Below are 26,711 nucleotides of genomic sequence, written 5' to 3' on the forward strand. Positions count from 1 at the left end.
TTAGGAGTGATCAGGCAGGCAGACAGAGTAGTTAGGGGCAATCAGGCAGGAAGGAAAGCAGTTTTGAGGCAGCAGTCCCAGATTGCTAGATGTATGTCCAACTGCCAGTTTAGGCCCAATCTGCAGGGATCCCTGCAGGATCAGGCCTAAACTGGCAGTCAGACATTCCCCAAAAGTTCACGGATTGTGAGAGGGTGCAGGCTAAGCTGAGGGACCCCCTAGTGCACAAATTTTGTGAACCAGGCCTCTAGTTGGTATATAAAAAGGCCATAGATTTTTGGGTGTTAATTTTGTATCCTGCTAAATTACTAAATTCATTTATTAGGTCTAGTAGTTTTTTTATGGAGTCTTTAGGGTTTTCTATGTATAGTATCATGACATCTTTGAATAAGGACAGTTTTACTTCTTCTTTTCCAATTTGGATGCATTTTATTTCTTCTTCTTGTCTGATCGCTATGGCTAGCACTTCCAGTACTATGTCAAACAGGAGTTGTGAAAGTGGGTATCCCTGTCTTGTTCCCATTCTTAGGAGAAGTGAGTTTAGATTTTCCCATTTAGTATGATGTTGGCTGTAGGTTTGTCATATAAGGTTTTTATTATGTTGAGGTATGATCCCTCTATTCCATCTTTGGCTGAGAGATTTTATCAAGAAAGGGTGTTAGATTTTGTCAATTGCTTTTTCTGCATTGATTGACAGATTATGTGATTTTTGTCTCTCAATTTGTTTATGTGATGTATCACATTTAGTGATTTGCGGATATTGTACCATCCTTGCATCCCCAGAATAAATATCACTTGGTCATGGTGTATGATCTTTCTAATGTAATGCTGGATCTGATTTACTAGAATTTTGTTGAGGATTTTAGCATCTATGTTCATCAAGGATATTGGCCTGTATTTCTCTTATCTTTTTTGGTGATATCTTTATCTGGTTTTGGAATTAGTGTAATGCTGGCTTCATAGAGCTTGGAAGTGTGCCTTCCTCTTGAATTTTTTGGAATAGTCTGAGGAGGATAAGTTTTAGTTCTACTTTGAATGCTTGGTAGAACTCCCCTGTAAAGCCATCCAGACCAGGGCTTTTGTTTGCTGGAAGATTTTTATCACTGCTTCAATTTCTTCAGTGGTTATTAGCCTTTCAGGTTTTTTTATTCTTCTTGATTGAGTTTTGGGAGTTTGTATTTTTCTAAGACTATATCCATTTTGTCTAGGTTGTCCAGTTTGTTGGAATAGAGTTGCTCAAAGTATTTTTTCATAATCCTTTCTATTTCTGTGGGATCAGTTGTTACTTCAACTCTTTCATTTCTGATTTTGTTTATTTGGGTCCTCTCTCTTTGATTCTGGGTGAGACTGGTTAGAAGTTCATCAATCTTGTTTATCCTTCCAGAGAACTAGCTCTTGGTTTTGTTGATTTTTTTTTTTTTGTCTCTATGTTGTTTTTTTCTGCTCTGATCTTTATTATGTCTTTCCTTCTGCTTATGGTGGGATTTTCCTGTTGCTCTCTTTTTATTTATTTTTTATTTTATTTATTTATTTATTTATTTATTTATTTATTATTTATTTATTTATTTTTGGGTTAATCCTCATCTGAGGATATTTTTCCCACTGATTTTTTTAAATTTCTTTATTGATTAAGGTATCACATATTTGTCCTCATCCCCCCATTCCCATCCCACACCCCTCCCCACACAGGCCCCCACCCTCCTGTTGTCCTTAACTGCTGATTACGCTCATATGCTTGCACACAAGTCCTTTGGTTGATCTCTCCCCTTTACCTCCACCCTTTCCTACCCTCCCTCTGAGGCCCGACAGTCTGATCCATGCCTCCTTTTTCTGGGTCTGTTCTTGTTCATCAGTCTATGTTGTTCATTATTTCCCCTAGATGAGTTAGAAATACACTTATAAGAACCGAAAATGAGACAAGCAATAATGGTTATGGTGACAGGCAAATGAATCAGTCTGTAGTGAGTTTCTTTCTGGGCCAACAGTTCTTTTGAGACCCAATTTCAATGTCCAACAGTTCCTTATGTGTACATGTCAGCACTGACATTACAGTTCTGGATGGTGGACAAATGGTGGTAGTGCAGGTCCGACTCTCTCTGGTTTGGTCCTGGGCAACCTGCAGTGATGCACAGCTGCTAACTGCTATACTGTTGCTCTCTTTTTAAATCATTAAGTTGTAGGGTTAGATAATTCATTACCATTTCTTCTTGTTTTTTTGAGGTAGGCTTATAGAGCTATGAACTTCCCTCTCAATACTGCTTTCACTGCGTTCCATAGATTTTGGATTGTTGTGTATTCATTGTTGTTTGTTGCCATGATGCTTTTTATGTCTTCTTTGATCTCTTTGGTAACCCAATCATTGTTTAATAGCATGCTATTTAGCCTCCAGGTGTTTGATTTTTTTTCATTTTTATTGTAGTTGATTTCTAGTTTTATGCCATTGTGATCTGAGAAGATGTTTGATTTGGTTTCTATCTTCTTAAATTTGAAGAGACTTTGCCTGTGTCCCAATATGTGGTCTATCTTTTTAAATATCCCATGCGCACTTGAGAAAAACATATATTCTAAGGCTTTGGGGTGAAATGTTCTGAAGATGTCAATTAATTCCATCTGATCTAGTGAGTCATTTAGGATTGATGTTTCTTAGCTGATTTTTTGTTTAGAGCAGTGATGGCGAACCTATGACACACGTGTCAGCATTGACACGTGTAGCCATTTCTGATCACACGCGGCCACTGAGGCGGCCGCTGAGGCGGCCACATGCCGAGGATGAAACATTTGTGAAATAATGTTTTTTCCTCAAAGTGACACACTACCCGAGTTATGCTGTTTTTTGGCGAAGTTTGACACACCAAGCTCAAAATGTTGCCTATCACTGGTTTAGAGGATTTATCCAGTGGTGTTAGTAGGGTATTAAAGTTCCCTACTATGACTGTGTTGCTGTTGATCTCTTCCTTGATATCTCCCAGAAAATTTTTTTTATGTATTTGGGTGGTCCTGTATTGGATGAATATATGTTTACCAGAGTTATAGCTTCTTGTTGAATTAATCCCTTTAGTATTATGAAGTGGCCTTTCTTATCTCTTGTTATGGCCTTCACTTTGAGGTCTAATTTGTCAGATATAAGTATTGCTACCCCAGCTTTTTTTTTTCTTTTCATTTCCATTCACCTGAAAAACCTTTTTTCATCCCTTCACCATCAGTCTGTGTGAGTCCTTTGTTCTGAGGTGGGAATCCTGTAGACAGCAGATATATGGGTCATGTTTTTTTATTCACTCAGCTACCTTATGTCTTTTGAGTGGGGCATTTTATCCATTTACATTTAAAGTTATTATTAATAGGTAGTTGTTTGTTGCCATTTTTGTTCTTTATTCCTGTGTTCCTTCTTTCCTTCCTATTTCTTCTTTTTACAGCAGTCACTTTAGCATTTCTTGCATTGCTGGTTTGGTGGTAATAAACTCCCTCAATCCTTTTTTGTCTGGAAGCTACTGATTTCACCCTCAACTTTGATTGATAGCCTTGCTGGGGACAGTATTCTTGGATTCAGACCCTTGCTTTGCATGACTTTCTATATTTCACCCCATTCCCTTCTGGTTTGATATGTTTTTGTTGAGAAATCAGTTGATAGTCTGATGGCAGACCCCTTGTAGGTAACTTTCTATCTCTCCCTGGCAGCCTTTAAGATTCTTACTTTGTCTTTGGTGTTTGCCAATTCTATATAATAAAAGAGTAATATGCAAATTGACCATCACTCCAACTCACAAAATGGCCACCCCCATGTGGACACATGATGGCCACCACAAGATGGCCGGCATGGGAGGGCAGTTAGGGGTGACCAGGCCCGCAGAGGATTGCAGTTGGGGGTGACCAGGTCTGCAGGGGAGGGCAGTTGGGGGGGGCAGGCCTGCAGGGGAGGGCAGTTGTGGGGGACCAGGCCTGCAGGGGAGGGAAGTTGGGGGAAACCAGGCCTGCAGCGGACGGTAGTCGGGGGGGACCAGGCCTGCAGGGGAGGGCAGTTGTGGGGGATCAGGCCAGCATGGGAGAACATTTAGAGGCAACCAGGCTGGCAAGGGATGGCAGTTAGGAGTGACTGGGCCATCGGGGAGGGCAGTTGGGGGTGACCAGGCCTGCAGGGGAGGACAGTTAGGGGTGACCAGGTCAGCAGGGGATGGCATTTATGGGTGACCAGGCTGGCAGGGCGGGGGGGGCAGTTAGGGGTAATTGGGCTGACAGGGGAGCAGTTAGTTGTTGATTAGGCTGTCAGGGGAGTGGTTAGGGGGTGATCAGGCTGGCAGGCAGAAGTGTTAGGGGCAATCTGGCAGGAAGGCAGGCGAGTGGTTGGGAGCTAGCAGTCCTGGATTGTGAGAGGGATGTCCTATTGCCCATTTACGCCCGATCCCACCAGAATCGGGCCTAAATGGGCAGTCAAAGATCCCTTGAGGCATCCAGATTGGAGAGGGTGCATGCTGGGCTGACGGACACCCCATCCCTGTGCATGAATTTTGTGCACCAGGCCTCTAGTTTAATTATAATGTGTATTGCTGTTGGTCTTTTTGGGTTCATCTTGTTTGGGACTCTGTGGGCTTCTTGGAATTGTGTGTTTTTTCTTCCCAATCTCAGGGAAGTTTTCTGTCATTTTTTTCTTCAAACAGGTTTTCTACTCCTTGCTCAGTTTCTTCTCCTTCTGGTTATCTCTATTATGTGGATGTGGTTTTGTTTTGTGTTGTCCCAAAGTTCCATTAGTCTCTCCTGTTTTGCTTGGGTATTTTTTCCTACCTTGTCTCCAGCTTACTGATGTGGCCCTCCTCTTCTTCTAGTCTAGTGTTGATGCTTTCTATTGTGTTTTTTATTGCACGATGTCATTCTTCATTTCTTCTTGGTTCTTCTTCATTTCCTGTTGATTCTTACACATATAGTTGAATATGTCTTCCATCCTTTTCAGTGTCCTTTTGACCATTGCTCTGAATTCTTTCTCTGACAAATTGTTTGCCTCCATTTTGTTTACTCCCTTTTTTGGTGATTCCTCCTTTCCTTTTGAATGTGGGCTGTTTCTTTGTTTCCCCATGTTCGCTCCTCTCAGGGTGTCTGATTATGTAGCTCGCTCTCTCCTGCACTGACTCTCTCCAGGCGATCTCTTACCTTTCTGTGCACTGATTACCTCACCAGCTGTGTTTAATTTGCCAATTCTGGGTGGGTGTTATTCAATTAAGCTGTTCCTTCTATCTGCTCTGTGAGAAGGCATAGGACCTGACCTCATATTCAGCGGGCATCCGTGGCCTGGAGTCTCAGTGTTTGTGGCTTTGCAGCTGAGGCTGCTGGTCCCTGGGTATTGTGGTGGTAGGGTCCCGGGAGGTATCCGAGGTCTCCCTGGATATATAGAGATAGGTGCTTCTCCCTGGTTGAAGGTAAGGCTGGGCTTCTGATCATAGCCACTCTCCTTTTCAAGATGGTGCCATTTCTGTGGCAGAGCTGGCCACTCTAGGAGAGATTTTAGAAGCAGTAGAGGCTGCCTGGCCATGGGAGGCTGGTCTGCCAGTCCCCGACAGTCCTGTAGAATATAGCTGTCCCTCACTTACAAATACAGACACTCCCCACATGTTCACACACACTCGGTTCTACTCTCACTCACTATCTTTCAGCCTGCTGTCCCATCAGCCGCCATCTTGGATCTGGTCTAGAAGAGGGTTTTTAATTGGCCATTGTTTGTGTGATAGAACTCTTTCACAGAGACCTACTTCTCACTTGCTCTTCTTGCAGACTGGACTGGTTATGGGCCTTGACACTCAGAAGTGGAAAGGAATTAAAATTAAAAATCTCTCATTTTTGCTAATTAAGGAGCAATGTTCTCTGATACTTGACTTTGAAACATTTTTAGTGAAAGGCATTACACTATAATAAAAACATTGTGTTTTAAAATTTAGGCTTTTGTTATTTGTAAAATCAATTGTTACTAAGTGTGGAATCAACTTATTGTTTCTAAACTTTGTATTTAATCTTCCAAGTATCAGTTGACAGGATTTTGTATGTTTTTTTTAAACTATATTTTTATTTATTTCAGAGAGGAAGGGAGACAGAGAGACAGAGATGAAAACATCAATGATGAGCAAGAATCATTGATAGGCTGCCTCCTGGATGCCCCCTACTAGGGGTTGAGCCTGCAACCTGGGCATGTGCCCTTACCAGGAATCAAACTGTAACCTCCTGGTTCATAGGTTGAAGTTCAACCACTGAGCCACAGCAGCTGGACTGTATAAGTTATTTTCAATACATATATAGAGATAGGTGCTTTGAATAGTGAGTGCCTAAAGATGTTCCCTACAATTAGTCTCCCTTAAAACTCATTTTTATATTATGAAGTAAAGCAAGCTCTTAAACATTTATCAAAATAATCCAAAGTTACAAATTAATAAAACATCAGTCTTTCTGTGTTGCTTTAGGTGAACTTTGTGTTTCTAAAAATTCATACAAGCCTTGAATTGTTCAATTCTAATACTTTTTTAACAAATTCAAATAATTTTCCATATGACGTGCACAGTACATTCAAAGAAATTTTATCTTTATTTTTGAACTTCAGCTTTTGGTGACTGATCATCAAGTTGAATTCTGTTAATATTCTTTGTCTCCCTTTAATTAATGCTTATTAACCCTTTGCACTCGCTTGCTTTTTTCTCGATTCCTTTATTCTAATGCTAACTGTGTTGAGTCACACTCAACATCCAAGTGCAAAAGGTTAAACAACTAGAGGCCCAGTGCATGAATTCGTGCACCAGTAGGGTCCCTGGACTGTGGGATCGGACTGAAATCAGCTCTCTGACATCCCCTGAGGGTTCCCAGATTGTAAGAAGGCACAGGCCAGGCCGAGAGACCCCACTGGTGCATGATCAGAGCTGGGGAGGGATGCCAGAGGTTGGCAAGCTGGGGAGGGACAGCAGGAGGGCTCCAGGGTGTGTCCAGCCCATCTTGCTCAGTCCTGATTGGCTGGACCCCAACAGCAAGCTAACCTATAAGTCAGAGCATCTACCCTCTGGTGGTCAGTGCAGGGAATAGTGACTGTTTGACCAGTCAACTCTCTGTCCCCTGGTAGTCAGTGCACATCATAGCAAGTGGTTGAGCGACCTTAGCATATCATTAGCATATTATGCTTTGATTAGTTGAACAGACAACCAGATGGCCTGACGCTTAGCATGTTAGGCTTCTGTTACATAGGATTAAAACAGTCCTTAATTAAAATTTACCTATCTTTAGTTTATGTGTTTATAAAATCAGAGTGGTTTTGTCACTGAAATTTTCTCAGTTCATGCCTCATAAATTCTCTTTTGTTTGTTTGTTTTTAAATATATCTTTATTGATTTCAGAGAGGAAGGGAGAGAGAAAGAGAGACAGAAACATCAATGATGAGAGAGAATCATTGGTTGGCTGCCTCCTGCACATCCCCCAATGGGGATCAAACCCGCAACCCAGGCATGTGCCCAGACCTGAATCAAACAAGGGACCCTTCAGTCCTCAGGCTTATGCTCTATCCACTGAGCCAAACCAGCCAGGGCCATGCCTCATAAATTCTTAAAATACAACTAAGATTTATAAAGCAGAATGGCATTCATTTGGTAGCTATCACAAACATCACATTATGAATGTTGATCCAATTCTATTTTTGTTGAATCTTCCTTCTAATCACCATTTGTCTGGTTCTGGAAAATGGAACTGCTGATTATGTTGCTCCCTGTGAACAGTATGTGAGCTGCAGTATCCTCACAGCATTATGTAGTATTAGGTGTCACTCACTGATGGTCAATTTTTGTTATTTTTTCCCTTCATTATCTGGTTTGCCCTCCCTTTTATTGCCATTCCCCCGATGCCTTTCATGTCTAACAAAGAAGGATGTGCAGTACAGTTGCCAATAGGTCCGGAGATGCTGACTCAAGTGGAAACAGGCATTGTCTAGCTGCCCCCCTTGACCTTGCTCTCCCCCCTTCTCCATTCCAACATCCCTAAGAAGCCCGTGAAACCATAAAATTACAAACGTACTGTTCTCACATGAAAAGCAAAGGGAGATTATGAAAAGTCACCAGGTTATTTTTTATCTATCTTACTTAAATATGCCATGTGTAAATTAAGAATTTAACCCATTTCATTGACATGGTGAGAATATTCTAAATTACCTTTTCACATCAACCTGCCTGATGCCAGAGTTCAGAGGCACCCCTGCCTTCAGCTGAAGGGCAAGAAGGACAAAGGTACAGGAATGTTGCTCTGTAGATGCTGCTGTAGACTAGGAAAATGGATGTGTGTTTCTTACAGAGTCTGTGAAGCTGAGTATGTGTAACATTAAAAGTTGCAAATTTGAGCATTTGAAACAGGAAGTAAAAATTGTAAATGTTTCCAGAAAAAAATTTTACTCGTTGCAGATGCTCTGTTTTGGAAAAGCCTAATGAATGAGTCTCAACTTAAATGCAATAAAATCCTCAGATAGTTTTAAAAAAATCTAAACTATCTTTTTAAGATTAAGTTAATCTTCCTCTGAGAAGTTTAACTTGATCATTTACATTATTTCCAAGTTTAAATTTGTAGCCTTGCTTGTAACTTTAAGGAGTAAGATTTGAACTTTTGTGTGTTTTTTTCTGGTCTTAGCTGTGTTGGATATTTTTAATGGAAGCATTTAAATTTTATAAAATGAAATTAGGGGCTGGGAACAATAAAAACATGAGAACATACAGAAGATTACAATAAAGTAAACTCGATCAAGTTAGGCTTGTTATTTATATAAGATACTTACATACCTGTTAATTTTTTTAAAGTCATTACCAGTATAAGGACTATAATCATGTTTTGATACAAATAAACCTACTAGAGGTCAAAAAGTTTTTGCCCTAACCAGTTTGGCTCAGTGTATAGAGCATCAGCCTGTGGACTGAAAGGTCCCAGGTTAGATTCCGGTCAAGGGCATGTACCTTGGCTGCAGCACATCCCTAGTAGGGGGTGTGCAGGAGGCAGCTGAATGATGTTCCTCTCTCATTGATGTTTCTAACTCTATCGCTCTCCACTCCTCTCTGTAAAAAAAATAAAAAATAATTTTTTTTTACCACATCTCATATATATTAGAATGACAAGAATTAGACAGAGAAAGATATAAAAATTTCAGTGATATTGTCTTGCTCATTGTTGAGGAGAGGGGAATCTAGTATCAATAGAAAAAGTATTTCTGAAAATTCACAAACTAGAATTATATTTATGTCATGTGTCAAGTGTTTCGGGGAGAGAAGAACAAATCAAAACATTGAAAGTCAGCTCATATGAAATGCTTAAGGCTTTGTGTTTTTAAAAACGATGTAGATGTGGCTGTTGATGGCAGCAGATACATTACAGTCATTCTTCTGTACATAGGTCAGTTGCTTATTGGAGAGGATTAACTCGGGCAAAATTAACTTCTGTTCTGTTCTGTTTTTTGTTTTTGTTTTTTACATTATAGGGACCACAGCTGACCTGTGTCCCTTTGAATCACTGTTCTTTATAGATCCCCCCTTTTTTTTTCAGAATAGGCGCAGCAAAAGTGATGTTCCTTGTGCCTCAGAATTGGAACTCAGAAACTATTATTTATATGTGATTAGGATAGAAAAGGAGCGACTTGGCAGTTCTTTTTTTTTTTCTTTCTTTCTCTCTTTTTAAATCTTTATTGTTGAGATTATTACAGATTTCTCTCTTCCCCACCCCATTACTCCCTCCACTCAGTTCCCATCCCACCCCAGACCTTTGCCACCCTATTTTCTATGTCCATAGGTAATGCATATATGCATATAAGATCTCTTTTTAATCTCTTCACACACACCCTTTCCTTTGGAAATAGTCAGTCTGTTCCATTTCCATGCCTCTGATTATATTTTATTCACCACTTTATTCTGTTCATTTTATTTCTTATTCATTTATTTTGATTTTTAGATTCAATTGTTGATAGATATGTATTTGTTGCCATTTTATGGTTCACTAGAGGCCCGGTGCATGGAACGTGTGCATGGGGGGTGGGTATCCCTCAGCCCAGCCTGCACTGTCTCTAATCTGGGACCCCTTAAGGATGCCCAAAAGCCCGTGGGATTGGGCCAAAACGGGCAGTCAGACATCTCTCTCACAATCCAGGACTGTTGGCTTCCAAACGCTCGCCTTCCTGCCTGTCTGATTGCCCCTAATTGCTTCTGCCTGCCAGCCTGATCACCTCCTAACCATTCATTGGTCAGACTGATTGAGGCCTAACTGCTCCCCTGCTGGCCTGATTGCCCTAACTGCCCTCCCCTGCCAGCCTGGTAACCCCTAACTGCCCTCCCTTGCCATCCTGGTTGCCCCTAACTGCCCTCCCCTGCAGGCCTGGTCCCCACCAACTGCCCTCCCTAGCAGGGTTGGTCGCTCCCAACTACCCTCCCCTGCTGGCCCGGTCACCCCTAACTGGCCTACAGTGCTGGCCTGGTCCCCCCCAAATTCCCTCCCCTGCAGGCATGGTTGTCCCCAACTGCCCACTCCTGGAGGCTTGGTCCCCCCCCCCCCTGCAACTGCCCTCCCCTGAAGGCCTGGTCCCCCCCCCAACTGCCCTCCCCTGCAGGCCTGGTCCCTCCTAACTGCCCTCCCCTGCAGGCCTGATTGCCCCCAACTGTCCTCTCTTGCAGGCCTGGTCCCTCCCAAATGCCCTCCCCTGCTGGCCTGATCCCCCACAACTGCCCTCCCCTGCTGGCCATCTTGTGGCAGCCATCTTGTGTCCACATGGGGGTGGCCATCTTTGACCACATAGGGGCAGCCATCTTGTGTGTTGGTGTGACGGTCTATTTGCATATTACCCTTTTATTAGATAGGATATTTTGATCTTTTTCTTCTTCTTCCTATTCTTAAAGAATACCCTTCTACATTTCATGTAATACTGGTTTGGTCGTGATGAATTCCTTTAGATTTTTCTTGTCTGTGAAGCTCTTTATCTGAACTTCAATTCTAAATGACTAGGGACCCAGTGCACAAATTTGTGCACCTTGAAAGGAACTGTGTGCCATGAAGCTGTGGTGGGCACAGAGGTGGGTCTCAGCCCATCCTCCATGCCCCTGCTCAGCCTCTCCTACAGTGGCCCCTGGACCCCTCTCTGCCGGCAGCTCTGCCCCCATCTCCACCAATCCCACATGCTGATGGAGTGGGCTGATTGGGGCCAGCACCAGCAGCAGGTACTAGTGGGGCCAGTGCCATCAGCAGGTGTGAATGGCGGCTGTTGCCCAGATGGCCCCTCAGGAGCAGGGGGAGGTAGAGAAGCCCTGAGGGGTGATTGGGGCTGGCAGCCACTGCTTGCACCCATTGATGGCTCTGAGCAATTGGAACTGGCGCCGGGCACCGGCAGCATGTGCAAGCACTGGGCGGGACCTTGGCGCGTGGGAGCAAAGAATCTTCCATAACCATCAGAGGCTCACCCTGATGACAGCAACTGGTGCCCACTTTAGTCTGGCACCCCTGCTCACCTTATCCACCATCCCACCATCCCACCAAAGCCAACACCCACCATGTTCTATGCTTTTCTGCCTGCTGCCAACGCCTGCCATGTTCCACGTGTGCTCCCTTGTGATCAGCGCACATCATAGCAGCCGGTTGTTAGGTTGTTCCACCATTCACTCTATTTGCATATTAGGGTTTTTTATATATAGATAGTTTTGCTGGGTAGAGCAATCTTTGATTGTAGGTCCTTGCTATTCATCACTTTGAATATTTCTTGCCACTCCCTTTTGGCCTGCATAGTTTCTGTTGAGAAATTAGCTGACAGTCATTTGGGTACTCCCTTGTAGGTAACTGTTTTTCTCTTGCTGCTTTTGAGATTCACTCTTTGTCTTTAGCCCTTGTCATTTTAATTAAGATGTGTCTTGGTGTGGTCCTCTTTGGGTTCCTCATTTTTTGTGCTCTCTGTGCTTCCTGGGCTTGTAAGTCTATTTCTTTCACCAGGGAGGGGAAGTTTTCTATTATTATTTCTTCAAAGAGGTTTTAAATATCTTGGTCTCTCTCTCTTCTTCTGGCACCCCCATAATGAGGATATTGGTATGCTTGAAGTTGTCCCAGAGGCTCCTTACACTATCTTCATATTTTTGGATTCTTATTTCTTTTTGCTCTTCTGGTTGGATGTTTTTTGCTTCCTCATATTTCAAGTATTGATTTGATACTTGGGATTCTCTAGTCTACTGATGAATCCCTATATATCATTCTTTTTTTCTTTTTTTTCCTTTATTGATTAAGTTATTACAAATGTGTCCTTATCCCTCCCATTGCCCCCCATCCCCCATTCATGCCCTCAACCCCCGGTATCTATATCCATTGGTTATGCTTATATGCATGCATACAAGTCCTTTGGTTGATCTCCTCCCTTAGTCCTGCCATCCCCTATTATTCTTTATTTCAGTCAGTGTATGCTTAATTTCTGACTGGTCCTTTTCTTCTTCTTCTTCTTCTTCTTCTTCTTCTTATTATTATTATTATTATTATTATCATTATTATTTTTCATTCTCACTAAGATCCTGGAAAGTCTCACTAAGTCCCTTGGAGGTTTCTAGAAGTTTCTTGAGTAATCTTATAGCCATGGCTTTGAACTGTATATCCAGTAGTTCACTTTCTTCCATTTCTTTTATTTGTGACCTATTTATTTGCCTCTGCATTTTGGCTGCTTCCCTGTGCTTGTTTCTATGTGTTGGGTAGAGCTGCTATGTCTTCTTGAGTTGGTAGAGTGGCCTTGTGTAGATGTTATATAGGACCCAGTGGCTCAGTCTCCCCAGTCACCTGAGCTGGGAATTCTAGATGCACCCCTTTGTGGTCTGTGTACACAGTCGTGTTGTAGTTGAGACTTGATTGCTGTTGGTGTCACTGGGAGGAATTGACCTCCAGGCCAAGTGGCTGTGAGGACCAGCTGCCACTACAGTGGGAGAGCTGCTATGCAGTAGACATCCCTAAGAGCAGGACTTTGCTTCAGTGAGGTTTTGTTGCTCACTGAGTCTGCCCCTTGAGAGTGTCACTTATGGTTGTGTAGAGTTTATAATCTAGTATGCTCTGACACTGACAACTATGTACACTGGCCCTTGGGTCTCCAGGGAGGTACAAAGGGGCCACCCAGCAAGAGCTACAGAGAGATCTGCAGATTCCTCCTCTTTGTATCAGGTTTGAAAGTACCCAGACAAGGCCCAGCTATGAAGCAAGGCAGGCTGGTGCTGGTGCCAGGTCTTGGCCCTTTTATTGATAGGTTTGGGGCTCCCTGACCCTGCTGCAGTTTGTTTGAGAGATTTTAACTTGATAAAGCACAGGCCGTTAATATGCAAAAGCCACTGCACACAGCTTGGCTGGGATTGTAAATTGGATGAGGCAGGGTCTCAGGGAATCCCCAGGGCAGAGAAAATAGAAATGGCTGCCAGTCAGCCTTGTGACTGGGGAGGTCCCAGCTCAGGAACAATGACCCCTGCAAGCACCTCTGTTTGGGAGAAAGCCACCCCCAAGTTCCTGCCCTGATGCGAGACACTCCAGTTCCTCCTCATATGTGTCTGGGTCCCCCAGAGCCTTTCCCTGGTTCTGGAGCTCAGAGAAATGGGACCTTATACATCCAGTTCATGTGCTGGCCTTTTAAGAGGAACATCTTGGTCTCCAGCAGCCTCTGTGTCACTGAGCCCAGTCTGCACTGTTTTTCCAGCCCATAGTTACAAGGAATTCTCTTCCCAGCTCTGGGACCCTGGGCTGGGCATCTGGTGTGGGGCTGGGACCTCTTGCTCCTCATGAGTAGCCTCCACAGAGACATCTCCCTCCCGATTAAAAAGCGGCACATGTGGGGCGGACCAGCCCATTCTGTGCCTCTGCAACTCCTTCCAGTCTTCATGCACTTTCTTCTTTACTTCTCTAGTTGTAGGACTTCCATTAATCCAGCTTTCTGGTGGTTCTGGATGATGGTTGTTCTGTATTGCAGCTGTAATTTTGATGTGGTTGTGGAAGGCAGTGAGTACAGGTGTTTGCCTATGCTGCAATCTTGGTTCTCAGATTTGGCAGTGCTTAATACTATTTTGGATGAAAATATTCCTGAGCTCCAAAATATAACTCTAAAATCTGACCTCTGCCCATTAACATTAGCAATCAACAATTTTTATAGCTTTTCAGTTCTCTTTTCCTGGATGGAACGTAGATAGAAGGTATGGCTTAGTTGAAGTGAGTTATTTACATGTGCCAGTCATGATGGTACCTAACAAAGTTCTGTATTTCTGTCTGTTTCATTTGGAAGGTGGCTAATATGAGAATTCACTCATATTCCAAAACCCATTTCACTCCATAGTACTCTATCTATCATCTATTTATCTATCTATCTACCTACCTACCTACCTACCTATCTATCATCTATTTATATATTTAATTTTTTCATTGATTTCAGAGAGGAAATGAATTGGAGAAAGAGAGACAGACACATCAATGATGAGAGAGAATCTACACACCCCACACTGGGGATGTAGCTCACAACCTGGACATGTGCCCTAACCAGGAGTCGAACCGTGATCTCCTCATTCACTGAGCCATGCTGGCTAGGCACTCCATAGTACTTTAGAAAGAGGTTTTCTTTCCTTTGGTTGCAAGGACCAAACCACTCTCTGTGTCCCTCCAGTTGAGGGAGCTTTACCTTAAACCACACACAACAGTAACAATGGTGGGAATCTTATGGGAGCTGGTACATAAGTGGGCCTCACAGAGAGTGGAACAGTAGGTTCTTCAGGAAGTGGACGGATCCAGTATGTCTCCAAAGACTGAGTCATCATGCTGCCCTCTCAGGAACAAGAGTCAGTTAGCCCTTCAGCCAGTTATGGTTACTTGGTTCCTCTCTCTGTGGTTCTTTGCCTGCTATCCAACTAGCTCATCCTCTCCTTTTTAGATTCTTATTCTTCATCCTATTTATGTCTTCTCACTGATAGCTTTTCTTACCTAGAGCCGTAACCTTTGAGTTTCTCCTTGCTTACTTTCCTTGTCACCTTCCTTTACCATCGCCAACTTTCCACTCTTTATCTGATATTCTCCCTTCAGATTTCACGGGGAGAAAGAAGCTTCCCAGGCCAGTCAGCAGTCATTTTCCCTGTTCCAGAGCCTTATCAGCTTCTGGCCCACCTATAGAGTGGCTACCCTTGAGTCGGGTCTCACCCATATTTCCCATAAGCTTTGGGAGCTTCATAAAGTGGGTTTGGAATAATGATAGTAAATAAATAGCATAGAAAACTAGAGCAGTTCTGGGGCCTGCCTCAATCTACTAATAAGCAAATCCAGTGCTGTCATCCAATTCAGAGAGCAGTGGAGTTGACTACTCTAACTGGTAGCATCCTCCTCCTACAGTCATTCACAGGATGTTGCTGGTTGAGGCTTTTGTATCTGCAGGATTCTGATTCTGTATTTTGGACTGGTTTTAGCTGCTCTATGTATTCCTCACTTGGTTTTTTAAGGAAGTTCTCTCTTCTTCTCTATGTACCTAGAGCAGCTCTTTTTTGTTTGTCACATTCTTCATGCTCTATATTCCTTCACCTTCATTAACCAATCCATTCAGAAGCAGTGAAGGGTAAACTAAAAGGAGCACATAGAGAAGGACTTGGGTGTAGCTAAAACTAACTGTCTAGAATAAGTCCTTAAACTCAGAGGGATCTGAATATTTTCTTTCATTTGTTACTTACCTAGAGCTTTGAAAACTGGAAAGATGAAAGAAAGGAAAAAGAAGACTAGGCCACAAGGAACAAGAGCAGTGAGCTAAGGGTGGGCAATGGAGCACAGGCAGAGATTCATCTCTATCACATTCTGCCCACTTAGAATGAACCCTGAGCACTTAAGAAGAGTGTATATTCTGCAGCTTTGGAGAAATGTTTTATAAATGTCAATTAAATCCATGTGATAAGTGTATCATTTAGAGTCACTGTTCCTGTGTTAAATTTTTGTCTGAAAGATCTATCTAGTCAAGTTAGCTAGGTGTTCAAGTCCCTTACTATAATTTTATAACTGTCAATCTCTTCCTTAAAGTACTCCAGAAGTTATATATGTATATGCTCCCATATTGGCTGGATATATGTTTACCAGATCTACAGCCTCTTATTGGATCTATCCCTTCAGTATTAGGTTGTGACCTTTACTGTCTCTTTTGATGGCCTTCATTTTGATGTCTATTTTGTCAGTCATGAGTATTACTACCCCAGCCTTTTCTCATTTCTATTTGCATGAAAAAAGTTTTTCCATGCCTTCACTCTCATCCTGTGTGAGTCTTTTGTTCTAAGATGGGTCTCTTGTAGACAACATATAATTGGATCACATTATCCATTCAGCTACCCTATGTCTTTTTATTGGAGCATTTAATCCCTTTATATTTGAGGTTATTATTGATAGGTACCTATTTATTGCTATTTTAATACCTTATGTCTATGTTTCTCTCTCTATTTCTTCTTCTCATTAGAGCATTCCCTTTATCAATTCTTTCAGTGCTGGTTTGGTGGTGATAAATTCATTTCACCTTTTTTGTTGGGGAAGCTCTTTATTTCACCATCTATTTTGAATCATAGCCTTGCTAGATATAGTAATCTTTATTTCAGATCCTTACTTTTCCTTATCTTGGATACTTCATGGCATTCCCTTTTGTCCTGTAGAGTTTCTGATAAATAATCAGCTTACAGCCTAATGGGAGCTCCTTTGTAGGTAACAAATTGCATTTCTCTTGCTGCCTTTTAGATTGTCTCTATGTCTTTAATTTTTGGCATTTTAATTATAATGTGTCTGAGAGTGGGCCTGTTTGGGTTCTTCTTGCTTGGTATGATCTGTGCTTCTTGAATTTGTGTGACTTTATCCTTCACTAGGTTTGGGAATTTTTATGCCATTATGATTCAAACACATTCTCTAGCCTTTTCTTACTTTCTTCACTTTCTGGTACTCCTCTGATGTGAATATTGTTATCCTGTCTTCCTGTTTTTTTTAATTGATTTTTCTTTTTGATTCTCTGATTGAGTGAATTTTTCCATTTTGTCTTCTAATTCACTGATCCAATCCTCAGCTTTCCCTTATCTGCTGTGTGTTCCTTCCACTGCATTATTTATTAGTGTCATCTCATTCTTGATTTCCAACTGGTCTTTCTTCATAGTTACTATGTCTTTTCTCATGCTGCTGAGCATCCTTGCCATCATTATTCTGAACTCTATATGTCATAAATTTCTTATCTCCATTTGATTTAGCTCTTCTTCTGAAGAATTATCTTGTTCTTTCAGTTGGGGCTTGTTTTTTATCTCCCAAGTTTAGCTGCCTGTTTGGGTTTGTGTCTATGATTTAGGGAGATCTGCTATGAGTCCCAATCTCTAGTGCAGGACAATGTCAGATACTGTTTTTGACTCACCTTGAATATCCTCTTTGGAGCTATGAGTAATGCACAGCTTCTGGCTTCCTTTGGTGGGTCAGGGTGCCTTCGGAAATGACCAAGATGTGCACCAGGATCTGATTTCCTAGACCCAGGCTCAGGAGGAGAACAGGGAAAGACACAAAGCCTCCAGAGATCTTCCTCTGCCTGCAGTATAATTGATATTCAGTTTTGATTTGCCTCAGGCTATTGACCACAAAGTGGGATGAGAGGTTTTCCAACAAGTCCATTGCTCCCTCCACTCCCAGGCAAAAACTGCCTGGATGGTAAAGGTCTGCTTGAGAAAGATGCCCTCTGCAGTGAGAGGGAATGACTCATCACAGGAAACTGTGGTTGCTGTCTTCCAAACCCCAGAACCCTCAATCCTGGATTCTCTTCACACAGCTCTAGTCCATTCTGCCCTCCCTCTGCTGGATCCCAAGGTGAGTGGCTGCACATGAAATTTTGTGCATTCGCCCTGTAAGAGGCTGCCTGCATTTCTAGCCATCTCTCACTGGCAGACAGAAACCCTGCTGCTTCTCACAGCCAGATGTTATGTGGGTACCTTTCTCAGTTCTGCTGCTCTGGGCTGGGGGTACCAGCTTGGGGTTTAGACCCCAGGGTTCTCAGTGGGAACCCCCACATCTGAGATATGCCTCCAGAACTTCTGCTGGGAGCTTGGCCCACCCTTTCGCACATCTTCACTTCCTACCAGTATGTATGTGGTCTCCACTTTCCATTCTTGGTTATCAGTGTTCTCTCCAGGTAGACTTCAGTTAATTATTCAGGATGGTGTTTCTGTATTTTAGGTTTAATTTCAGTTTGGTCCTTGGAGAGTGTCAGTGTACCTTCCACTTATACCACCCCCATTTTGAAAACCACCTCTGAATATTTTATCTTAAAATTTAACTCTGTACCATTATAGTCTTAATTTCTTTTATTTATTAAATTCATTTTATTACTTTTTAATTTTAGCAGGTTCCAAGCAGAATACTATACAGCCTAGTAGGTAAGTTAAAAATTCTTAAATAAATTGGGTCTGATTACTTGACGTTTTCAACTGAGGAATCATAACTGAGATATTGAACCATTTTGTGGTCTGTTTAGTGTAACATCAAATTCAAAGAACTTTGAACTCATTTCATAACCTTTGCATAATTTAATCCAATTCTATTTTAAAACCTATGTTTGTTCATTTAGTAGCAATGGGATAGAATAAGTGATTCCTTGTCATACTGCAGACTTCTCATACCCAGTACTGAAAAGTTTATGTGTAAGAATAATGATCATTGTCTCTGCTGAAGGAAGGCTGATTCTAATATATTGCCTCACCTATTGGATTTATTTGATGTGCATATACAAAACAGTATTTCAGGCTTAAAATTATGGATAAATTTATATTAAATTTAATTTTTTTAAAATAATAATTTATAAAATAAATGTAAATATTGGTTAAAGTATATGTTCTGATTATGATTCATTTCCCACATTTTATAAGATTTTCCTTACTCCAATCTGTACTGTTGTTTTCACTATATCTTGGCTATCTTATTAAGCAAGCTGAGAAAATTCCAAGAAAAGGAGTAAATTTAGGAGATAAAATGAGAGAAATAAATGAGGGAGGCTTAAAAGAAAACCTTTATAAAGAGACATTCGTCATGGTGACAGGCACAAAAGCTACTTCATGCAAATAAGACCTGGAAAGGACTGTATTGTACTCATCTTCCCATAAAGGATTTCATGATAGCTGTACCTGGAATGCCACAGGTGAGACTCCTGTGTGGCAGGAAGTGGGGATTGCATATACTGCTAATTCTGACAAGCCTCGACAGACATGCCTCAAAGGCCAGGGGGAGCAGGGGTGCTCTACCATGGGTGTTTATTTTGAGTCTGGTGCCATAGCTACATGGTCACCAACACACAGCAGTTTTTCTTGTGCCTCTGTTAGAGATTATCCAGCCTTAAATCCTAACATATTTTCTTTGCATGATTTACAAATGATTGTTTTGCTCTCATCTCTTGTTTAACTGTATTATTTATTATTTTACTATTTATTTTGGACTTTAATAAGTTTTTCAAGAAGTTAGGTTTTCTTGAACTGAGAGGGACTAGGTGGTATAGCAAATTCTGCACAGAAAAAGAATGTTGAGAATAAGACACTTCTTAAACTATTAGTGAGACTTGGCAAGCTTTCCTTTTTAACCTTTATTGCCTTGGTTTTAGATTACAAGATACACTATTTACTACATAGTTTAAATGTTAGTATATATAAATTTTCGTATGAAAGACATGAAATAGATTCTATTTTTATATAAATACTAATGGCCTGGTGCACGAAATTCATGCACATAAGAAGGGAATTAATTAGAGGAAATATTTTAATACTAGAGGCCCAGTGCATGAAATTTGTGCAAGGGGGGGGGGGGGTGTAGTGTCTCTCAGCGCAGCCTGCGCCCTCTCCAATCTAGAACCCCTCGAGGGATGTCCAACCTCCCTTTTAGGCCCAATCCCAGTGGGCCTAAAAGGGCAGTCGGACATCCCTCTCACAATCCAGGACTGCTGGCTCCCAACCACTTGCCTGCCTACCTTCCTGATTGCCCCTAACTGCTTCTGCCTGCCAGCCTGATCACCTCCTAACCACTCCCCTGACAGCCTGATTGATGCCTAACTGCTCCCCTGCCAGCCTGTTTGCCCCCAACTTCCCTCCTCTGCCAGCCTGGTCACTCCTAACTGCCCTCCCCTGCAGGCTTGATAGCCCCTAACTGCCCTCCTTTGCAGGCCTGGTCTCTCCCAACTGCCCTCCCCTGCTGGCCATCTTGTGGTGTCCATCTTGTGTCCACATGGGGGCAGGATCTTTGACCATATGGGGGCAGCCATCTTGTGTGTTGGAGTGGTTGTCAATCTGCATATTACTCTTTTATTAGATAGGAGGATAGAGTCCTGGTGCACGGGTGGGGGCCAGCTGGTTTTCCCTGAAGGGTGTCCCGGATCAGGGTGAGGGTTCTCTTGGGGTGTGGGGCAGCCTGGGTGAGAGGCCTGTGGTGGTTTGCAGGCTGGCCACACCCCCCGGCAGCCCAAGCGGAGGCCCTGGTATCTGGAATTTATTTATCTTCTACAATTGAAACTTTATAGCCTGGAGCAAAGCCAAGCCTTCTGCTCGCTCAGTGGCAGCAGCCACTTCTGTTGGAATGTATTTACCTTCTATAATTGAAACTTTGTAGCCTGGAGTGAAGGCCTGGGCAGGCTAGAGCTGCAGAAGCTTGGCTTCCTCCATTGCCGGGGGCAACCCTGGGCTCCTGCTCTCTCCAGCTCCATGAAATAGATTCTCATGGCCGCACCCATTTCTGTTGTGATTTATGTAACTTCTATAATTGAAACTTTGTAGCCTTAAGCAGAGGTCTGGGCTGGCCAGGGTGTGTGGAAAGCTTGGCTTCCTCCATTGCTGGGGAAATCCAAGCCTCCCTCCTGCTCTCTGTGGCTGCAGCCATCTTGGTTGGGTTTATTTGCATATTTTCTCCTGATTAGCTTGTGGGAGTGGCTTGTTGGCATGGCTTGTGGGGATAGCGGAGTGATGCTTAATTTGCATATTACTCTTTTATTAGTTAGGATTGCTATTTGCTCTTTCTCTATAATAGAAGTGTCAGAATTTAAAGAAAATTATTAAAATGTATATGAAAATTTCACTCCTGTCAGAATCTGGGGCACGCCATGGGACCCAGAATCAAGTCCCCACCTACCCACATGCACCTCGAAATTTCACAAGACTCAGACTGGACTGGCCCCACCCCGTCAAACTCCACAGGGCAAGGGTCACAGCTCCAGATCCCCTGGCCTGGCCTCAGGTCCCCCGGCCCCAGTGTGAGAGCACAAGGGTGTGAGGGCATGACAACCATTTGTATATTAGCTCTTTATTATATAGAATATTTGAAATTTTCCAAAATGCTGTAGAGGAACCCCTTAATGGTATGTGATTATGTCAAACTTGTATATATTTCTTGATCTTCTTGATCCATTACCAGATCATAATTTCAACTAGTCCCCAAAGCAGTTAGAATGTATTATCTATGCCTTGGGGAAAATCCAGTGTTTTGTTTTTTTTCTACCTTGACTTCTCTTTTTATTTTTAATATTAATCAAGAAATAGAAGTTTTGCTATAATGTTCTCACCTCTGAGAAAAATGCACTGCTCTGTGTCTCCCAAGTAGTTGCACGCATTAGCAAGTGATATTGGGCGAAGGGACTGCTGCCTTCTTATATTGGCCAATATGAAGTGCTGTAGCACCACCAGTATAGAAGAATCTCAATTAATTATAATTTCTGGTTTATAAATTTTAGGAAGATACAGTCTCTCACCGTGGAGTGAGACCAAACATTTCACTTCCTTTTTCCCTAAATCTAGATCTATATTCTCAACTATCTGTTTCCTTTGTGGGTGACCCAGAGAAAGGCATTGTAATCAAATGCATTAAAATTTATTTGTATTTACAGCTGTGCAATAGTTGGTATGATATTAATACTTAATTGTTTATTTAGAAACTAGAGGCCCAATGCATGAAATTTCTGCAAAGGGCTTGGCCCTCACAGCCCCGGCTTCATCCAGAAGGTCATCTGGAAAAATGTCCGGAAGGTTGTTAGGCTGTCCGGTCTAATTAGCATATTACACTTTTATTATTATAGGTGACTTTTAATTGTGGAACCTTACTAATTGCTTGCTTGGCTTGTTACTAATTCTTGGCATTTAAAGAATTGAAAGGAATATGAATGATGGTAAGTATAAAAAGCATGTACAATTATAGATTGGTTAAAATATGGACATTGAAAAGGAATAAAATTGCTTCTTGGAAATATGGCATTTTAAATAAAAGGGACACTGTGAAAGCATAAAGGTTTACATGTCTTGATTTATAAAACTTAAATCTACTCTGTTAAAATTACACCACTAGTCATATAAAAGCTGTAGGGTGTCACCCATCAGCTCTCCAGTCGTACTGCTCACAGGAAAAAGAAGCTACTGCTTTTTAAAAACACCTTTCTGATGCAGTGACTGTAAAATGGTTTTTATATGACACGTAGATAATCTGGCACAAATTTTTATAATCTTGACAGTGTTCCTTTTGTGCTTGTGTTGGTGATTTTGTTGCACTTAAGTCATGGGGGCTTAATATCTCTGGTTTTCCACAAAGGAACTTGGATCTAACTTTTAGGGAAAGGACTTAGATAGATGGAGAGAGAGTCTGGCTGCTGTAGCTCAGTGATTGTGCTTTGATCCAGGAACCAAGAAGTCACTGGTTTAATTCCTGTTCAGGACACAGACCTGTTGTGGGCCCAATCCCAAGTGGGGAGCATGTAGGAGGCAGCCAATTGAGGATGTTTTTCATTCATTAATGTTTCTGTCTCTCTGTACTCCCTGTCTCTCTCTCTGGGGATCAACAACAACAAAATATTTAAAAACAAAACACCAGCTCTTCTCTGTCCTCTTTTAAAAAGAAACAAACAAACAAACAAACAAACAAATAAATAAATAAATAAATAAGAAAAGTGTTTGGCCACTCCAGATTTTTGCTCTTCTTTTTTTTTTTTTTTTTTTTTTGGGGGGGGCCCTCTGGACTAACAATTTAAAATTTTTATTTAATATTTCAAACACACACATTTGTTAAAGAGGTCAGAGATATCAAATGCTATTCATTTAGCTCTGTTTATAATTTAATGTGTTTTTACCTTGTCAAAAACTTCTTCATATGTTTAGTATTTACTGTCATGTCTTGATCATGTAAATAGCTCACTTTCCATTTTACTGTACTGTTTTAAAGTCTGTGACTGCTTGCTCACCTTTCTAGCAAAAGTGCAGCATTAACTCAAGAGGCTGTATTCCATGGTACAATCAATGTTTGCATAAGAGTAAAATCACACCGAATGTCTGTTGGTGGATTAACTTTAAAACAATGTTTAGGCTGTGTTCAACAAGGAGGCACAGAATGATCCCACTTTTGTAACTGTGTCAGAGCCTTTATTACAAATATGCATGTTTTATTATACTAACTACGGCCCTCCAAAAATATCATAGTTAGTAGGAATAAATGAAATGGTATTAAACAAAGAACTGGTGCATGGAATTGTGGCATGGTTTGCTCATGTTTCCATTCTGGTGTCCTACTTTTTAATTTTTTTATTTCCTTTTCTATTGTGGAGTCATTCTTCTTTAGTTCATTAGAGTAATGAAACCCTTCTTCTCCATGGTCAGAAAACCAGTTATAAGAATCTTGAGTACCACTTCCTTTGTTAATTTCTCTTAAGAAGTGACTTTTTTGAACCACTGTATTGGAAGATAAAGCAGTTTTTATTTGTTCATAGCACATCTATGCTAATAAAAGTATAATATGCTAATTAGGCTGGACAGCCAAATGACCTTCCAGACATCATTCTGTACCTCCTTCCGGACAAAGCAGCATGACGGAGCCAAGGCAGAGGCCGTTCGAGGCAATCAGGCAGGCAGTGCAGCAGTTAGGGGCGATCAGTTAGGGGGCGATGTGGCCGACAGGGAACAGTTAGGGGACGATCAGGCTGGCAGGCAGAGGCAGTTAAGGGGCTATCAGGCAAGCAGGCAGAGGTGGTTAGCGGCAATCAGGCTGGCAGGAGAGCAGTTAGGGGCGATCAGGCAGGCAGGCAGTAGCAGTGAGGGTAGGTAAGGCCTTCAGGGGAGCAGTTAGGGGCATCAGGGTGGCAGGCAGAGGTGATTAGGCGAGATCATGCAGATAGGCAGAGGTGGTTAGGAGTGATCAGGCAGGCAGGCACAGGGATTAGGGGCAATCAGGTAGGCAGGCAGAGGGGTTAGGGGTGATCAGGCAGGCAAGCAGATGAGTGGTTAGGAGCCAGCAGTCCCAGATTGGAGAGGGTGCAGGCTGGACTGAGGGACCCCCTGCCCCCATGTATAAATTATGTGCACTGGGCCTGTAGTAAAATGTATAATGACCTTTGAAATGTCCTTTATTGTGCTAATATTTAGCTGTACAGAATTTGTCGGTTAATTTTAAATGTCTGTCGGGTGGGATCATTGAGCTGACAGCTAACAGCATAATGCTCAAGTGTGTCTGCCTCGTCCATGAGTGAGGTTCAAAGTATCCTCCTTGGGACCATTTCCCCTTTGACTTATACTTAATCACATGTTTGTTTCACTTGCATTAAATGAATGATACAGATCTAAAGTGAATGTGATGGAATAGTATTCTATATTCTATGAGCAGTACCTTTTCCTTTATAAAATCAGCATCCCTTGGTTTGTCCTCAGCTAACCCAGCAAATGAAAGTGATCAGACTTGGTTGATCCTTATTCTCATTTGGCATTGCCCTTTCCCTTGCTGCCGCAAAAATGGCTAATGATCTGCCTGCCTTATATCTGTGACCTTTGCAAACCTATGATTAAATACTTTATTTTTAGATATTATATATCTGAAACAATTCCAAATTTTTAAGCTACATCAACTTGTTAATGAATAGAAAATAGACACATAGTAACTAAATGTTCATTTAAAATTTTTTTAGGATAAATTAATTGAAGAGATGAACTCTGACTTGCAGAGAAGTAAGATGTGAAAGGAATGCACTTTCATTTAAGGACCTTGGCCTTGACTCACTCACTGTTCAAGAGAAGAAAAGTGACTCTCATCTACAAGAGAAAGTAAATCATTGAGTTTTAAACAGATATTACAGTTAAGTTTCTACTCAAAACACTTGTAATTAAGTTAATAAAAGTATTATGATCTATGTTGTGTGCCCAATTGAGATCCGGTTTTTTATTGTTATTTTTCTTCAATTAGGGGCAAAAGTAGAGTGGGCAACTTCTAAGAATGACGCCTTTCAGATCCTAGGATCTGTTGACTTTGGGTCACAAGTGTAAATTGGTTCAAGATGAAAATTACCTGGCACTAACCTGACGGGTTACCCAGAGATGTCACTGAACAACAATGGCTTCCATCGAACCTCAGGAAACTCAGGTTCACCACTTTGGCAGTTATGGTGTTAGCCGAATAATATGTCTGTCACTTCTACGTCAAGGGAATAGCAAATTAAGTACAGGCAGGAATTTAGTTGGAAACATTTGTGTGTTGCTTTTGTGCGATGTGATACTCTTGGAGATCATGGTGTTCATTCTTAGGGTTGCCATTCACACATTCTTCCTTCAACAGATTTAGAGTAATTTTTTAAAAATATTATTTTTATTGATTTCAGAGAGGAAAGGAGAGGAAGAGAGAGATAGAAATAATGATGAGAGAATCATTAATCAGCTGCCTCCTGCACGCCCCCTACTGGACATTGAGCCCACAACATGGGCATGTGCCCTTGACCAGAATGGAACCTGGCACCTTTCAGTCCACCTAATGACATTCTATCCACTGAGCCAAACCGGCTAGGGCAGATTTAGGGTAATTTTACTGATGGATGTCTTTTTCTTTTATTCACACAACCTTTCAACCCTGTCTTGTCCTCCTGTTGTTTGCTTCTGCTGTGCAAGATGTAGCACCTTTTCTCCTCTTTGAACATGATTCAGTGACATGGTAGTGTCATTGCAGAAAGGAGCCAGACTTGTTCTCAGAGAACTGTGTTCACACGTTTCAGCGCAAGTAGTGATGACTGTAGCATATGTATTCCCTTCCTTGGCTTTGAAGGCACAGTCTCTGGTGTTTCTTCACTTCTCTTCTGATCTGGGGCATGAAAAACCAAGGTGGAGGTTTTAACTATGTGTCCCCTGCATGGCGACAAAGTGCGTGTCACTGTCAGGCCAATAGACCAGCCCTCGAAAGGTGGTTCTATTGCTACTGTATCTATGTTGCATGATATACACTCATCATCTTCCTCCTGTGTCCTGCCTCATATCCCCCTGACTCCATGATTGAAAAGTAAAGCAAAACCCCCATTTTCTACGCCGTTAGAAGAAAACGTTCTGACAGTGTGGTCACCTGGAGAATGTTTAGGTTATTAGCACTCGTTTTCCTCCTTTGTGGGTGTGTATTTGTATGTGCACATGTATAAGACAGGCACATTCTTCTTCTGTACGAACAACAGTGGGGTACCTACAGGGGAGCAAATGCTAATTCATGCTTTTAGCAAAAACATTTAAAAACAAATAGCCTTTTTGGGAGGGATTATATTTAATGAGAATATTTGATCACTGAAAACTTTTAAAACGTCTACGTAGTTTCCAAGCCTTTTGACTGCTCTGCAATACCTTCCAAAAATACTAGTGATTCTTCCTGCTTGTGTAATAATAAGACATTACTTTTTGTAGTCATATTATGAATAGTTATTTCTCAGTCCACTGAATGTTCCCATGTGCCTCTTTAAT

The 26,711-nt window shown here is 41.8% G+C and overlaps 1 protein-coding gene across 9 annotated transcripts in view; it reads left to right on the forward strand.

The window, feature by feature from the left end:
* LOC103304301 (leukocyte surface antigen CD47-like) overlaps nt 1-25,133 on the forward strand; it is a 131,202-nt gene extending 106,069 nt beyond the window's left edge. For 3 of the 9 annotated variants that reach the window (XM_054714008.1, XM_054714003.1, XM_054713999.1), the window contains 3 exons: nt 17,777-17,814; nt 18,347-18,380; nt 24,911-25,133. In XM_054714008.1, coding sequence (XP_054569983.1) covers nt 17,777-17,814; nt 18,347-18,380; nt 24,911-24,915 — 77 coding nt within the window. In that variant the 3' untranslated portion in view covers nt 24,916-25,133. The remainder of the gene's footprint in view (nt 1-17,776; nt 17,815-18,346; nt 18,381-24,910) is intronic. The other 6 variants (XM_054714005.1, XM_054714000.1, XM_054714007.1 and 3 more) reach the window with 3 other exon arrangements.
* The last annotated feature ends 1,578 nt before the right edge of the window (nt 25,134-26,711 follow it).

The sequence above is a fragment of the Eptesicus fuscus genome, chromosome 3, assembly GCF_027574615.1.
Source record: "Eptesicus fuscus isolate TK198812 chromosome 3, DD_ASM_mEF_20220401, whole genome shotgun sequence".
Classification (NCBI taxonomy): Eukaryota; Metazoa; Chordata; class Mammalia; order Chiroptera; family Vespertilionidae; genus Eptesicus; species Eptesicus fuscus.